Here is a 17,290-nt window from a genome sequence, read left to right on the forward strand (position 1 = left end):
TTTTATTGATGGATTCCCAAAAAATGCCATGTTCAAATTTATTCATACCCTCGTCCTTTGTCTTTCTTTAATAGTCAATCGCATGGCCTTTGTTCTTTATGACTGCTTCTAGACGATTCTTGTATGTGTCTACAAGCTTCCTGCATGTCTCCTGTGGGATGTTGGCCCGCTCTTCCTTGGCGAAAGCCTCAAGCTGGGTCAGATTGGTCGGTTTCCTAGCCATCACTCTGGTCTTCAAGTGATGCCACAAGTTTTCAATGGGGGTTCAGGTCAGGACTTTGACTTGGCCATTCTAGGACGTTGACATCATTGTCTTTGATCCATTTCTTCACTACCTTGGCAGTGTGTTTAGGATCATTGTCTTGCTGGAACGTCCAGTTGTGGCCAAGCTGGAGTTTCTCTGCAGATTCCTTCACATTTTCATCAAGGATCCTGATTTAATCCTCCTTTTTCATGGTTCCTTGGACCTTGACGAGATTCCCTGTGCCACTGGAGGAGAAACATCCCCATAGCATTATGTTCCCACCACCATACTTCACTTCACAGTGTTCTTCGGTCTGTAGGCTTCTTCTTTCTTTCTCCAGACATACTGAGTCTCCATATGGCCAAATAACTACAACTTTGTCTCGTCAGACCACAGGATGGTTGACCAAAAGCTGGGATCTTGCTTCAGATGACGTCTAGAAAAGGCCAGGCGAGCTTCCAGATGTTTCTTCCTGAGCAATGGCGTCTTCCGAGGTGTATGTCCATGGAGACCTCCTCTGTACAAAACACGCTCGATGTTGGATCACATGCACATACACAAGACGGTGACGTAGATCCTCGCTGAGCTCCTTCTTCTTGACCATGATGACCAGAAATTGAGAATGACCTGAGCACTTTTTTTCACTTTTTTTTATACTCTTGTGGAAGGATGGGGTTTTTTTGTTTTTAAATCAGTGTTTAACATTTGGTCAACAATGTTAAAGGGTTTTATTCCATTGTGACACCTTAAAGTGACTACTGGACAAAGATTACCACATTAGGTACATTTTTGTTGAAATATTGTCAGGGGTATGAATAATTTTGAACATGGCATTTTTTGGGAATCCATTAATAAAATACCCCTGAAATGAATATTTTCTTAAATTTTATATTGTTGTCATTCGTTCAATTGTTGTTCACATATAACTGATACACAAACTTTAAAAAAATGTAATATTTCGTCACTAAATCAAAAAATCACAAGAATTAGCAAGGGTCTTCATAATTTTGAGAACGGCTGTACATACATATACAGAAAAAAATGCCCAGGAGTATCTCACTCTTGTTCAGTTCATAAATAAATCATGTAATTCCCAAGGCTTCACATGTTTGCACAGTTTTGATCGCCTTTTGGTTCTGAAGTCTTGTCAATGTCCCATTGACTTCCACTGACTTCCATTTTAAATTGCTGGATTCGTGTTTTTTCCCCGTCCATTTGGATTTGTGTATGTGGAATTTTCCAAATAATATCAAAAGGTTTAACACAAAAAAATCTTTCCTTTCGAAGTTTCTTTCAACATACAAAATAATGTCTTTCATATTTAAGCCAATGAGTCTCATTCGGTCTTGAACAAGCCTTTCCACATCGATCCTAAACAGTTTAACAACAGGACAATTATTAAAACAAATGAAGCACAGTTTCTGTGCTGTATCAGTGAAATTACAAACCCCGCACTGAAGCCACACTCACCTGGGACGAGCTCTCCTTTATAAGGTCCCTCCCTTTATGCTCACACAGTGTCATTATCTGACTTCACATTGAAGTAACAAAGTCCACTTTAACACTGGTGGTGGATTTACAGGGCAAGCAGGGACTTTGACTCAATGTGTCTCCTGTACTGTGGAATTGACTATTATATTGCTGACTTATCTTTTTTAAACTTATTAATGATTACAGATGTTGTCCCTGCTCACCAGAAGGAAGGGTGATAATTCAGCATAATAAAAGCAGTAGTAAAGGGGTTGTGATGACCAAACCAAAGTTCATTTCGTCGTATAGAAGACTCAAATAGAAACAGAAATCTGCTGACTGTAACAAGACCAGAAAAATACAATTTAAGCTCCATCATGAAATGAAATCAACTAAAATGTCAGAGCCGTCACTCTTGCAGAGTTTGGTGTAACATCACTATTTTCACTTGTTTTGTTTAAGTTGTGGTACAGATTTGCACACAAGAAAAGGAAAAAAGTTTGGTCGTGTTGTTTCTTTGGATCTTTAGAACACAACTGTTTACTACTCAAAGGAACTGACTGTGACAAAGCGCACTTTTTTTTATTGACACATGACACACAACACACAGCAAGTCCTATTTACATATATTATGTAAATAGGAGTGAAAATAGATAAATAGGTATGAAAATTATTCATACCCTTGCTAATTCTTGTGAGTTTTTAATTTAGTGATGAAATGAATGCAATTTTTCAAGTTTGTGTACCACTTATAAGTGACCAACAATTGAAAGAATGACAACAATACAAAATGTAAAAAAATCTTTATTTCAGAGGTATTTTATTGATGGATTCCCAAAAAATGCCATGTTCAAATTTATTCATACCCTCGTCCTTTGTCTTTCTTTAATAGTCAATCGCATGGCCTTTGTTCTTTATGACTGCTTCTAGACGATTCTTGTATGTGTCTACAAGCTTCCTGCATGTCTCCTGTGGGATGTTGGCCCGCTCTTCCTTGGCGAAAGCCTCAAGCTGGGTCAGATTGGTCGGTTTCCTAGCCATCACTCTGGTCTTCAAGTGATGCCACAAGTTTTCAATGGGGGTTCAGGTCAGGTCAAGCACAGTTTCTGCTTCAGTTTTACAGAAAACACACAAAGCGCACTTCGCACAGCGCGTCTGCAGATCAGGTTTGTCCACTGGGAGGAAACAGCTGACCGGAAACGCGACCACTTTCACCGGAAAGGAGGAGCAGCTTTTATTGTCGCCGAGCTGCTGTAATGGCGGTGCCTCGTCGCTCCTCGCAGCAGCAACAACAGCAACATACATTACAGTCTCCGCCAAGAAACAGCTCTCTTTCGGGAGCTCCTCCGGCCTCTCCGCCGATGGCTCTGCTGACCTCGGCTGCTGGACCCCCGGAGAGTGAGAGGGAATGCAGCGGGGGGATCGACATGGCTCTGGCCTCCCCGGACCTACCCGCCCCGGTCCTCGCAAGCAGCGCGAGCTTCACCACGACAACCTCTGGCGGCGGCAGCAGCGTCTCGAGCCCCGGCTCCGGAGCTACCAGTCCCACTGACGGCAGCAGCGGCATCGGCGGTGCGTTCAGGGAGTTGTTCGAGGCCTGCCGTAACGGAGATGTATCCCGAGTGAAGAGACTTGTCGATTCGGTGAATGTAAACGCGAAGGACATGGCTGGTCGGAAATCAACTCCCCTTCATTTCGCTGCGGGTAACGATGAGCTAAGCTAACGACACAGCAGCTTAAAGCCTCGTAACGTTAGTTAGCATACTGAGACAACTAGCTAGCTAATGTTGTGTTTTGGTCGACTTGTTTACTGCTAATCAGGGTTTCTGTCATATGCCTGCCTGACGGCGTTAATGTAACTACAGTTTGAGTAGCCTAGCAGTGCTAACAAGCTAATGTGACGCTCTCCAATTTAGTTTGACTGTCAAACACACATACCGTCAACATTTGTCGGACTTACATAGTACAAACACGGCCTCTAGTTTAGCTAGGCTAGGCTAGCAGTCTTCTGAAAGTCCTTATTTACTGTACAATATTAGCCAGAACTACAACACAACGCAGGTTTTACTTTTATTTGCTTATTTAGTGACAACGTAAGTTGTCCTGTCTTTAATAAACGCTGAAAATCTGTCAGGTACATCACAGTTAACAGGTAGGTCTCCTGCTGTTGCTGTAAGGAGTATATCCCATAACGCATTAGTCTTATAATTGATAGATGTTTGTTTTTGTAGGGATGTTCATCTGAATCCTACAGTTTTAATTTATTCTGAAGCAGTTTTAGATGGTATAGCCAGGCTAGTCATTGTGTATGAGCACCACTCACGACGTGCTATTGAGAAAAAGCTCAGTATAAATGCACTTTAATCTCCTTTCAGGTTTTGGCAGAAAAGATGTGGTGGAGCACCTCTTGCAGACAGGAGCCAATGTTCACGCCAGGGATGATGGAGGACTTATCCCCCTGCATAACGCGTGCTCCTTCGGCCACGCAGAAGTTGTCAGCCTCCTCTTGTGTCAGGGCGCGGACCCCAACGCCAGAGATAACTGGAACTACACCCCCTTACACGAGGCTGCCATTAAGGGGAAGATAGACGTTTGCATCGGTAAGGATCCCTGTTAGTTATGTTTGTGCACAGGCACTTCTGCAAATCTGTGCTGAATGTTTTTGAGACTGTTTTAGTCTTAATTGTCATTAGTTGCAATTGACCATAGTTCTTGAAAAACTTGACAACTGATTCAGAAGTCTGACGTGGAGACAAAGGTTTTTAAAGGATATGAGAGGTGGTGACAAATAGCAGGTTAATTTAGCAAACAATCGAAAGGTTTGTTTTATCACCATGGTCAGGTTTGGTGTTGTTTACCAACCTCTTTGATGTGTAACCTACTGAGTTTTGGGGTGACACATTAGGAGAGTGTGAATGATATAAAGGTAAAATTAAAGTCTTTTCTTTATCTCTCTCACTCAGTGTTACTCCAACACGGAGCTGATCCAAACATCCGCAACACTGATGGCAAATCTGCTTTGGATCTAGCTGACCCTTCAGCCAAGGCTGTTCTCACCGGTCAGTCCCTCTCAGCTGCTTATCTCTTACATTTTATACAGTTAACATGTATTTTCACAGCAAGAAACATATTAACACAGGGTTAAATGAAGCTTCAGTTTGCAGATAATCATCATTAAATGTAACTAGTAGTCAAAATGTAATGGTCAAATAGACTGTCTTCACACAAGAATTACATGGAAGCAGGTGTTTTCTGATAGCACTGTAAGCTTAGCATGACTACCTGTTAACTGATGCCTTGTCAACACCTTTGTATTGATTCCCCAACGTTTCCACCTGAACTAAGTGTGAAATCTAGCAAAGTTCTGACAAAGTGCATCCATTTACCAAACAAACATGAGCAGCAATAGCTCACATGCCCCAAAAACGTATACTCCCACATCCACAGAAAGTGCATGCCTAACTCTAACCTGAACGTCTGTTTTCCTCCAGGTGAATACAAGAAGGATGAACTTCTGGAAGCAGCACGGTGAGTGTCAGTGTGATCGGTCACTACACATGTTTCCTGTTGCTGCATAGTTTTCTGCTCATCAGGTTTAAGTTTGACGTCATTGTGAGAGAGGACATTGTTTTGTGGCTATAACATGAAGTGGTTTGATCCAGTGAGAAGTAAATTGCTCTACAGTATCACCCAAGTTTATATCCACAGTTATAAACTATACTGGTGTGTTGTATGCTTTTATACATGTACAGGTAAAAACACATTAAACGTAGGAGAAATAAATGCACCTGCAATGTACACGTGCTCATTGTTGCCATATTCAAAGCCCACAAAGTGCTTAGTTTCATCCAGTGTTGCATCATTTTCATCCCTGCAAACATTTAGATGTCGACATAATGTGAATTTGGTGGCGAATAGTTAATGACACCAGTCTTGTCAAACGGTGTGATTGCAGGAGTGGAAATGAAGAAAAGCTGATGGCGCTGCTGACGCCGTTAAATGTCAACTGCCATGCCAGTGATGGCCGCAAGGTAAATGAGCCACTACTACCACATCATATCACACCAGACGGTATCAGTCACAACTGCTTTGATACAACATGTTGTGCATTGCTGCAAAATCATTGTACTGTATTTTATTTGTTTGTTTTTCTTGACATAAACTAGCAAGAAGGTTCCTGAGTCAGACAGTTTGTGAGTGAAGGAATCAACGCTTCAGTCTGATGATGGCTGGGTGGATAAAGAGGGTTTAGTCATCGGGTTTGGTGGGAGGGTGTTAATGAGGAACACCTTACCTGGGTGACAAACCACTGTCCAGCATACATACATACATCCTGCCGAAGTTTTCCTTTTCTAACTATGCACGTATGATTCTCATCAGACCATCCTTCTCATCCATTTGGTTCTGTGGTAACATCTCGTCCGTCACATCTTTAATCAGGTTCAGCCTTTAATCTGGAAACTTTTGTTTTTTGTGTCGTCGGGTGTTTTTTCCGCCATGAAAACACAACATTTGTATTCAGTTAATTAGGCTAACTGATCCTGTTTTCATTTTCTGGGACTAAAGTAGACGAACTGTCCCTTTATTTACAGTTTAGTTTATTCGTGAAGCATTTTTCTTTTTCTTCCCTGGAATCACGTTTCCATGCCAGATGTTTGAGCGAAGCCAATTGTGATCTCAACATCTATGTAGGTTTATTTCTGTGTAATTTAGTGTCTCGACTGAACTCAGTCCACATATTGGAACTTGCTTACAGTGTAAGCAGTGTGTAGATCATGATTCCTCCTTTGTGGGACTGGAGGGATAATGGTACAAAGACACAATAACTGTGCTTAATGTCAGCAGTTAGCGTTTCAGACACTTATTTACTCGCTGTGTGTGTGTGTGTGTGTCTGTGTCTGTCTGTCTGTCTGTCTGTCTGTCTGTGTGAGAATAACTCACAAAAAGCATATCCTGGTCATTTCCCCTCTGTGTCATACAAACATTGTCGCTAACAGTACGTAAGCACTGACTTATTTATTCATTCTGAACCACATTTTTTCCCACAGCTGTTAAAGTGTGACTCCTTCTCTGCCTCCTTCGCAGTTTGTTTTAGAGTTTGCATGATCTAAGCCATTATGGCAGTGCAGAGTTGGTCTGGGATTTAACCAGCGGGAGCTCATTAACCAGTCCTTCCCTTTTCACAAAGCCACAGAGAAAACCGAGGCAATGTCACACACTCACCAAGCAGCTCTTTACCCTCTCCGGCCCGGTGTCACATTTAATCTCAGACCATGTTTGACGGATCAAACACTGATTTATAACTTTGTGTTTTCGTTAATTTAAGAAGGGAGAAAAGAATTGCTGTGAAAGATACTGTCATTTTGTAATTTTTGTTTCGTTTTGTTTTCCGTGTGACTCTGGCAACATTTGTCGATCAGTCAACATCCCAAAAAATGCTGGTAAGTTGACCTTGATAACGGCCACTTGATTGATGCACTGTTGTGATTTTTTTTTGTTTTATCTTTTTTAATCCATTGTTTTTATTTGACCAATAAGCTGGCTGTCACTTGTTAATTGCACATCATGGACCTGGGTGTTCGGGTCACTCATGTATCCCACCCTGACGCTCGTGAGTGTGTGTTGCAAGTGTGTGTGTATGTGAGATTCGATTGTGTGATGCGTGTGTGTCTGCGTGATGCGAGTGTGCGTGATGCGAGTGTGTTGGGTTGGTGTCATGGTGACGACTCATCTTTTTTGGAGAGGAGCTCAAAATGTCCACTGCCTGCTTTCTTCAGCGTCTGTCCTGTCCTTGCACACTCACCCACACTCCTCCAACTTTCAATCGCTCGCTCTTCTGTCAGTGTCTGATTTGGCTTTGATTTCATTCATTGATTGATTTCCGATGATCACTCATGCATGCCTGAAGGCCTGCCCCTCTGCATTTTGTCAAGCGAATCCTGAATCCGTGTCTGTGAGAGTTGTGTTTACTTCACGTTCCCTGTTGGATCAGTTGGTATGCAGTAACATTGTTCACCTGTCGGTCTTGTGCTGTGCTACCCTCCATGGTAATGACTGATGATTGCTCGTGCCATCCCACACTGAATGATGCCTCCGTCTGATTTGTCACTGTGGCTTAGGTCTAACAGTTGGCTTTCTAGGTGTTACACTGAAATCACTGCATGGAGAGTGAAATGAATGAAGTCGCTCCTTCTGATTCTAAGCTTGACCTGAGCTGCACTTTTGAATAAAGAAGAAATGCCGCTGAGGTTGGATTTGCAGCTTCGCTCAGACTAACATTTCTTTTTCTCGGCTGACATGAAGCCTTTTGATTTGATCCTCTGATAGTTTGCAGAGACGCCGTCTCAAACACTCGGCCTGCTTATTTTAGCTCCTTTGCATCCTGTTACGGTTGGGGTTTGATAGCATTTCATCAAATCTGAGTCCAGTATTGAGTCCACTCAGTTTATTTAATGCAGGTTGGTTTGTTTTAATTAAGAGTAGTTATAAATAATTTAACATTTATGAACCGAACTGAAAGATTAACATTTACATAAGAAAAATTTTGCCATATTATCTTTTCTGTTTGACCACCTAAACGCTCTTAATAATTTAACAAGCAGCTATCATCACCCAACCGTAATTCCCTCCCAGCTGTTTTAACTTTAATTATCTGACAGTTGCACTAGCAATTCTTTCTTATCATTTAACCACCTAAAGCCTCATTTTAAACTGCTAAGACGTAGGAAGAATTTTGTTTTGCAAAATAGAAGTCGAGGTAGATGAGTAATGAGGTTGAAGTTGCTTGTCGTCACTCGCTCAGGTCAGACACATTGACAGCAAAGGAAATTTGTCGCTGGTTTTGCCCACAAACTCTATTGACCTTGCATCATCATATCCGCCATTCATCTGCAACTCACAGAGCATAGCCTGCCGTAGCACATTGCTTCTGGCCCTAATCAGCCGCTTGCTCCCGTGGCCATCGGAGGCAGTACACAGTAAAGCAGCCGGCGATGTGTGTGCGCTAACAAGCTCTGTTCTCTTACAGTCGACGCCCCTCCACCTGGCCGCCGGCTACAACCGGGTCCGCATCGTTCAGCTCCTCCTCCAGCACGGAGCTGACGTTCACGCCAAGGACAAAGGGTGAGACCCCTCTCAGAAAAACGTTCTCATCCAGTTGTAATTAGCATCTCTAACCGGTTTATCTTGTCCCTGCAGGGGCCTGGTCCCCCTTCACAACGCCTGCTCCTACGGGCACTTTGAGGTCACTGAGCTCCTGCTGAAAGTAAGTTTCACTTATCCACAAGATGAGCTTGCACTCTCATGGTTGATGAACACATCAAAGTCAGACTTACTTTAACAACAGTAGCAAACGGTTGAGAGTTAACCCTCAGATGATGAGATCGTGGCAGTGAGAAGCACAGTGGGATTAAAGTACCTCATCCATGAGAACATAGTGTGTGAACGTTACTTTTAAAAGAAAATTGTTCCTGTTGTGTTTGTGTGCTCGTAAAGTTATTATCGTCCACCTTCATCATCTGAAGCAGCGATTGAAATGAGTAGCTGGGACGGCTCCCTCCCTGATTGGTTGTTAGGTGATATCTGCTGTGCGTTCTCTCTGCAGCATGGAGCCTGTGTGAATGCCATGGACTTGTGGCAGTTCACTCCTCTCCACGAGGCAGCGTCCAAGAACCGGGTGGAGGTGTGCTCCTTGCTGCTGAGCCACGGGGCCGACCCCACCCTGCTGAACTGTCACAGCAAGAGCGCCGTGGACATGGCCCCCACCCCGGAGCTTAAAGAAAGACTCACCTGTAAGTTCTCGCTGTCGCACCAGACAAAGACGTGTATATACACAATGGTGATTGGGAAAATACTCACACAGACACAGCGTACATCATAGCTGCAGCTGTGGATGTCGGTGGTTCAGGAAAGTCAGGGTAAACCTTAAAAACCCATTTTGAAGCTTGTCTTCAAAATGCAGCAGTCAGACAGGAAGCCTGACAAGACTGTTGAACACGTTTTCCCATCGCTTCTCCTTCTTCTCCGTGTAGATGAGTTCAAAGGTCACTCACTGCTGCAGGCAGCTCGGGAGGCAGACATGGCCAAAGTGAAGAAGACGCTGGCTCTGGAGATCATCAGCTTCAAACATCCTCAGACCAACGAGACGGCCCTGGTCAGAACCAAGCCTTACTGCTAATGCTGCCAGCAAATACTACTGCTGCTACTGCTAATAATGTTACTGCTGCTACAGCTACTAATATTACTACCGCTACTGCTAATATTACTGCTGTTACTGCTGCTCCTGCTAACAATACTGCTACTACCGCTGCAGCTACTGCTAATTGTTATTACTACTGATGCTACCAGTAAATATGACTACTGCTAATTATATTTGCTACTGCTAATTATGCTGCTATTGCTAATATTACTGCTGCTACTGCTGCTACTACTATGGATAATATTACTCCTGCTACTGCTAATTATAACAACTTCTACTACTAGAGGTCCTTTTCTTTGCATCCTCTTTAGTTACAAATTCTGTTAATAGCAAAAAGTTCAGTTGGTCAGTCGTCAGTTAGTTGTATAACTAACTATGTGCAACTATAAGTTTAGCAAATTGGCATTTGTCCTGGGCTGCCAGGTCTTTGACTGAGATTCCAGCACACTAATCTAATGCTGATGTGTACTTTAGCACTGTGCTGTGGCTTCCCCCCACCCCAAGAGGAAGCAGGTGACCGAGTTGTTGCTGCGTAAAGGTGCCAACATCAATGAGAAGAACAAAGAGTAAGTCTGTTTAGTTTTTACAGAAGACCACCAATATCCAATGTGTCATCAGAGATCTAAGAAAGTAGTCAGTGTGTAGTTTAGATGACAAGGTGACGGATTAAACCATTAAGAAAATCTTCAAAATACAACGAGAGATGTTAACTGTATGTTATTCTGAATGAAAGAATAACATAAAAGGTATCCGTTGGTCCAGCTCTGCCGTGCATCGTAACCTCCTGTCTGTCGTGTCTCCCAGCTTCATGACTCCCCTGCATGTTGCTGCTGAGAGAGCTCACAACGACATCCTGGAGGTGCTGCAGAAACATGGAGCAAAGGTGTGTTGTGTTTTTCCATTTCCTGTCTGCTGCGTCAGGTGTAACACAGGAGACGTATGTTAATGTCGCCTCCTCTGACTCCAGGTGAACGCCGTGGACACGCTCGGGCAGACGGCTCTTCATAGAGCTGCGCTGGCCGGTCACATCCAGACCTGCAAGCTGCTGCTGAGCTACGGGGCCGACCCGTCCATCGTGTCTCTGCAGGGCTTCACCGCGGCTCAGATGGGCAACGAGGCTGTGCAACAGATTCTTAATGGTAATCACACTTGACGCACTTCTGATGTTGCTTTCAGGTTTATTCTGAAGTTTGAGAAGGAAAGTGCACCATGACAGTATTTTATTTCCTCGTCCAAGATAAAGTAGATTTTGTAGCTGGTTTGCTGACTGTATCTCTCAGTTCTCAAATGAATTAAGGAGATGTCACGCTCCTTGTTGGGTCTCCCAGGTCTAAACTCTGATTGTGAGATTTCATTTGATGTATGGGAAGCCTCTTTGACAGTGATCAAGTTGTTTTGTAATTATTTTATTTAATTTTTTTCCAGAAAATGTTCCCACACGTAATTCTGATGTGGACTACAGATTTCTGGAGGCAGCCAAAGCAGGTGATCTGGACACCGTGCAGGTAAGCTCACGGTTTCTCTGTTGTTTTTGAACCTGCTGTTACCTGTGTTTTGTCAGAAAAACTCCTTTCACAGGGATGCATTATTGTAATAAAATCCTAATTGTACACTGAACCTGTTTTTGGTTTCTTGAAGAACTTCTAGCACTGAAAGTTGGCCTGTTTTGGGTGTCTTGTAAGCCTGTTATCATCCTGCTGCATTGAATTGCTAATTATCATTTTGTCTCTGTGTGGCAGCAACTGTGCACCCCCCAGAACGTAAACTGCCGGGACCTGGAGGGCCGTCATTCCACTCCTCTCCACTTTGCAGCTGGTTACAACCGGGTGGCTGTGGTTGAATACCTGCTGCACCACGGAGCTGATGTCCATGCCAAAGACAAGGGGTCAGTTTTTAAATATAGAATATTTCTCATGTTTGAGTTTATTTAGCAACTCATCATCACATAATCATTCCAGTGTGAAGATTGTCACTTGTGTTTTTTGCTCTCCAGCGGTTTGGTTCCCCTCCACAACGCATGCTCCTACGGTCACTATGAGGTGGCCGAGCTGCTGGTCAGACACGGAGCTTCGGTCAATGTGGCCGACCTGTGGAAGTTCACGCCACTTCACGAGGCTGCAGCCAAAGGCAAATATGAGATCTGCAAGCTGCTGCTCAAGGTGAGGATCCACTGTTGTCACAAGTTTTCTCTTAGCATTAATTTGTGTCCTTATTTTTCAGTTATTTTTATAATGATGATGCAATAATGATGAGGGCAACGGATCACTTTGACCTGTGAGTCTCACCAAACATTTATATAAATGAATACGTCAAACTCTTTTGTTCAGCACGGCGCCGACCCATCCAAGAAGAACCGCGACGGCAACATGCCGCTGGACATGGTCAAAGATGGAGACACAGACATTCAGGACCTGCTGAGGGGTGACGCCGCCCTGCTGGACGCTGCCAAGAAGGGCTGCCTGGCCCGAGTGCAGAAGCTCTGCTCCCCAGAGAACATCAACTGCAGAGACACACAGGGACGCAACTCCACGCCGCTCCACCTCGCAGGTAATCAGCTGCTTCCTTTCTTTTTGGGTGTTGTCTGGTTTGTCCTGAGCACACACTCCTGATGTGAGTTTACAGAGAAGCGAAAAGATTTTTCAACTTTTCCTTAAAAATTGGAAAGTGAAGGGCTCACGACATCGTCTCTGATGTTCTTGGCGCTGTTCTTCTGTCTGTCAGTGCTCTTTGTACGTCATGAGAGTGTCTGGTTGTTTGTTGTATTTGTTATATTGTTTGTCTGCCTACTTCTTTTTCTTTTATCTGCTCTTCTCCGGTCTCTGGTTTTGTTTCTTCTTCTTTTAGCTTAACTGGCAGTTAAATGACAAAAAAAGTGGTTTGTTTCTGGTTCACGACCTTTACATCTTCTACTCTGGGAATTTCAGCCATGCGTAGTGTAGCCTATGCTGCCACCCTTTGACCAAACTGCACATCGCATAGCTTAGTTTATTCACTTCTAATTTACGCTTTTATTGTCCTATTTGCAACACATCGAAAGTTCACTTTACATCTGGGTGAAAATGATGGAAACAGTGATTGAGACAACCTGGTTAAATAAAGGTTTGTGCTCTGGTTCCTTTCCTTCTCCACAGCTGGCTACAACAACCTGGAGGTGGCGGAGTATCTGCTGGAGCACGGAGCTGATGTCAACGCCCAGGACAAAGGAGGCCTCATCCCCCTTCATAACGCTGCTTCTTATGGGGTCCGTCTCAACGACATGTCAACAGTCATGTTACTTATCAAATACACATTCAGATTGAATTTATTTTTCAAATTTTAAACTTAAACATGTTTATTGTGTTGGTGGTCTTTCCTCCTGCTCCTGTGGATAATGTCAATAACTGTTGCCTGTTTCTGTGTTGTTCACCTGTGATTTAACTTCCCGTCTGTTGCCTCTCTTCCTCGCAGCATGTGGACATTGCAGCCCTACTGATCAAGTACAACACGTGTGTGAATGCGACAGACAAATGGGCTTTCACACCCCTCCATGAGGCAGCCCAGAAGGGTCGTACGCAGCTCTGTGCGCTGCTGCTGGCTCATGGAGCCGACCCCACCATGAAGAACCAAGAAGGCCAGACTGCCCTGGACCTGGCCACGGTAACACTGACCACTTAGGCAGGACTGAATTTAGTTTTTCAGGCCGAGAAAAGTGGTGGGAAATTATTTATATTACACATCATAACGTGGAAAAGCGCCACGCTGCTTATTGTTCAGCGACGACCGTAAACTGATCCCTGCTGTAAATTCATCTGCAGGAATTTAATTATCCCTTCAACTAGTTTTTCTTTGCCGTCCCTGCAGGCTGACGATATCCGGGCGCTGCTTATGGACGCCATGCCACCAGACGCCCTGCCCAGCTGCTTTAAGCCTCAGGCCACAGTGGTCAGCGCCTCGGTCATTTCCCCCGCCTCCACACCTTCCTGTCTGTCGGCCGCCAGCAGCATAGACAACCTGGCCGGACCGCTGACTGAGCTGGCTGCTGCCGCCGCCGCCGGCTCCTCCGGAGTGGCGGACGGAGCCACGGGCACCGACCGCAAGGAGGGGGAGAGTGAGTTTGTTGCTTTTATCGAATTGAGTAATGACGAACATAGAAAAACACCTTTTTTAATGAGGAAAATGTTCATGAAGCCTGTTTGACGTGATGAATCGTTGGCCTGTCTCTGACAGTGGCAATGCTGGACATGAATATAAGTCAGTTCCTGAAGAGCCTGGGCCTGGAACACCTGAGGGACATCTTTGAGAGGGAGCAGGTCAGCTCCTCAAACACTTTACATACCTGACACAGTCCAGCGTGCAGAAGTTGTTCTGTTGCCATGTTTTAATACCGCAGATGGAGTACATGGGCCCATCTCTGCTGTGTGGTGGTGTAAACTCCTCAAGCTGCTTTATTGTTCCCTTTTTCCAGATCACACTGGACGTGCTGGCTGACATGGGTCACGAGGAGCTGAAGGAGATTGGAATCAATGCCTACGGCCACCGACACAAGCTTATCAAGGGTGTAGAGAGGCTGCTGGGTGGCCAGCAAGGTAATGAAGTGGAAGTTTTTAGATAGCACAGATCAAACATTTTCAAATCCAACACACACAGCGAGGGCTTTAAGATCTAAGTATTGTTTTTATTTCCCAAAAACGAAGCCAGGAAACAAGGTGGCACTCAGCACTGTGTGCCTGTGCAGGCCAGAGAGTGAGCATGTCGTTGTTTTTCAGGTGCCAACCCCTACCTGACATTCCACTGTGCCAACCAGGGCACCATCCTGATAGACCTCGCACCAGACGACAAGGAGTACCAGTCTGTGGAGGAGGAGGTGGGTCCAGTTCACTCTCTGTTTGTGCTGTGGTTCTGTTTCCTGACCGCCAGAGGCCGTATGTAATGCCTGGATATGCATGTCCCGTCTCTGGCGGTCATCCAGAATCCACTGAATCACGGGTACGTTTTTAGCTCTTGTTTTAACTGCTGTGATCAGTATTTATTCAGCAGAAGCTTCGTGCAGCCTGCTGGTAGACATGTTTGATAAACTGAGAAGCAGCAGCTGATAATTAGTTTGCCTCTTTATGGAATCATGGTGTTCATGTTGTGCGTCCTTCAGATGCAGAGCACCATCAGAGAGCACCGAGACGGAGGCAACGCTGGTGGAGTGTTCAGCAGATACAACATCATCAAGGTCTGAACCAGGAGAGTCTCTGCACTCCTTCTGTCTCATAGGAACTGTTTCTTTGTGACCTGATCTGATGAATGTGAGTCAGTGTCGACCTGTTGGTGTAAAGCAGCCGTGATGTGTGTCCCACAGATTCAGAAGGTGGTAAACAAGAAGCTGAGGGAACGTTACACTCACCGGCAGAAGGAGATCGCTGATGAGAACCACAACCATCACAACGAGCGGATGTTGTTCCATGGTAACCACACCCTCTGTTTTCTGTGTCAGCATCAGCCATCGTTAGTGAGTGGAGTTCTTCAGACAGCACTGCTAGCGTTAGATTTATGTCTGTCAGCAGCTGTCTGTCATTGTGAACAGCCCTGCACATCAGTCCCTGTATTTCATATCCTGCCGCTTCCTCCAGGGTCCCCGTTCATCAACGCCATCATCCACAAAGGCTTCGACGAGCGTCACGCCTACATAGGAGGGATGTTCGGAGCAGGGATCTACTTTGCAGAGAACTCCTCAAAGAGCAATCAGTACGTCTACGGCATCGGTGGAGGCACAGGCTGCCCGACGCACAAAGACCGATCCTGCTACCTGTGCCACAGGTAACTGAACTAGACCATGACACTAAAAGATGATTTGGTCGTGAAACTCCTCTGCGTCCATTAAAATAAAGGTTTTCTATTGTGGGTCGTTGTGGGAGTAGACTCTGTGTGATGCTTCTCTTGTCCTCTGGACTCTCAGGCAGATGCTGTTCTGTCGAGTCACCCTGGGAAAGTCCTTCCTGCAGTTCAGTGCCATGAAGATGGCCCACGCCCCCCCAGGACACCACTCTGTGATCGGGCGGCCCAGCGTTAACGGCCTGGCCTACGCTGAGTACGTCATCTACAGAGGAGAGCAGGTAAACAAACACACCAGTGTGTGAAAACCTTCTCTTCTGCATCCTGTTGAGCATCGGTGGCTAACGCTCTGTTCCTCCTTCAGGCCTACCCGGAGTACCTCATCACCTACCAGATCCTTAAACCGGAGAGTGCAGCCCAGTCTGCTGCAGGAGCTGAGCAGAAGTCGTAGTTACTTCACATCACACACAAAGACTCAATGCTCGTTATTTTCTTCTTTGTATTGCAAATGCCTGAACACCTTTTATTTACCGAACACATTTCCAGTCTCCTGCCCAGTAGAACTCATGGTGACCAGTGCTTCATCAGCAGATATGCTGTATAATACTCTCCTACTCGTGGTGATGACACACTTTTTTTTGCATGGGCTGCATGTTAATACGGAAGCATGAAAGGCCCGATAGTGTGCCTGGGTTAGTCCTCTCCCCCGCCCCTCCTCACCAATCAGGAGGATGCTTGTAGAGACTTTGAAGTATCAGCGTTAACCGTTTGCCACTCTTTGTCACCTCATGCCTTGTGACTGTGCAGAATCACCGACCTCTCACCTCTACACACACACACACACACACACACACTGTCTCACTGTCGAAGCCTGAAACCTGTGGACTACTACTTCCCCGCCGTATCTGGGTTCATCCTGTACAGACAGGCCTCTGGTAAATGTGATTTTAATGCTAACCTATAACACTACCAACAGGTGTCAGTGCATCGTTGCTGTGCTGTAATGTTGACTTTCTGGACTTTCACCCCAAGAACACTACAAACACTGAACTGAGATGTTTTTGAGTGGTTTTATTGAGGACTGGACGTGTTCAATTGAGGAAGGCCTATCTAGCATCTGAAATACACCAGAGTATACAAAAGGTGTGGATGTTGTACATTAAAAGCATTATGTATAAGACAGTAGAGTCAGTAAATATTCAGTGTTGAAATGTGCTTGTGATGCCTTACAAGTCAACACCTGATTGCCAGTGAACTCATCAAAGCAGCATTTGTCGCCATGGTCTTACTCACAGACATCCCACGCATAAGGATTTGCACTTTTACATAGAAACCTATTTAAGTTATTTTGAATTTAAATTGCAAACTTGCGGGAAAAAAATATTTGTACAGGTTGTGTAAATGGTTGTGTAAATGGTTGTGTATAACTGTTGCTGTTTAACAGTATCTTTGAGTTCGACTGTAAATGACATGAATTTTCCTTTCATGACTTCTCGATTCTCCCAACTTTTTTTTTTTTTTAAATAAATGTCCCATTAACAGCTGCTTGTTGTTTAGTGTTTATTTTAAAAGAGCACTGA

At 44.6% G+C, this 17,290-nt stretch overlaps 1 protein-coding gene across 2 annotated transcripts; it reads left to right on the top strand.

Moving 5' to 3' along the window:
- The first annotated feature begins 2,970 nt into the window (after nucleotides 1-2,970).
- LOC121606455 (poly [ADP-ribose] polymerase tankyrase-1) lies at nucleotides 2,971-17,234 on the top strand. 2 transcript variants are annotated; one of them, XM_041936778.1, is made up of 28 exons: nucleotides 2,971-3,418; nucleotides 4,090-4,314; nucleotides 4,678-4,773; nucleotides 5,206-5,242; nucleotides 5,670-5,745; nucleotides 7,135-7,155; nucleotides 8,742-8,836; nucleotides 8,912-8,978; nucleotides 9,318-9,504; nucleotides 9,745-9,866; nucleotides 10,386-10,477; nucleotides 10,716-10,794; nucleotides 10,879-11,050; nucleotides 11,337-11,416; nucleotides 11,651-11,796; nucleotides 11,905-12,070; nucleotides 12,239-12,458; nucleotides 13,043-13,152; nucleotides 13,359-13,547; nucleotides 13,752-13,998; nucleotides 14,118-14,200; nucleotides 14,356-14,476; nucleotides 14,657-14,754; nucleotides 15,037-15,111; nucleotides 15,238-15,343; nucleotides 15,509-15,695; nucleotides 15,835-15,991; nucleotides 16,075-17,234. In XM_041936778.1, the coding sequence occupies exons 1-28, from the start codon at nucleotides 2,971-2,973 to the stop codon at nucleotides 16,159-16,161; spliced, it is 3,789 nt and encodes a 1,262-aa protein (XP_041792712.1). In that variant the 3' UTR covers nucleotides 16,162-17,234. The 2 variants fall into 2 exon arrangements, with proteins under 2 accessions (XP_041792712.1, XP_041792713.1); XM_041936779.1 differs by lacking the exon at nucleotides 7,135-7,155.
- The last annotated feature ends 56 nt before the right edge of the window (nucleotides 17,235-17,290 follow it).

Source organism: Chelmon rostratus, chromosome 5 (assembly GCF_017976325.1).
Source record: "Chelmon rostratus isolate fCheRos1 chromosome 5, fCheRos1.pri, whole genome shotgun sequence".
Classification (NCBI taxonomy): domain Eukaryota; kingdom Metazoa; phylum Chordata; class Actinopteri; order Chaetodontiformes; family Chaetodontidae; genus Chelmon; species Chelmon rostratus.

Bases quoted from the DNA above. Each gene is read 5' to 3' on its own strand.
- LOC121606455 (XM_041936778.1), top strand. From the start codon at position 2,971: ATGGCGGTGCCTCGTCGCTCCTCGCAGCAGCAACAACAGCAACATACA. The intron at 4,774-5,205 runs GTCAGTCCCTCT...GTTTTCCTCCAG, and splicing joins AGCCAAGGCTGTTCTCACCG to GTGAATACAAGAAGGATGAA. The intron at 5,243-5,669 runs GTGAGTGTCAGT...GTGTGATTGCAG, and splicing joins GAACTTCTGGAAGCAGCACG to GAGTGGAAATGAAGAAAAGC.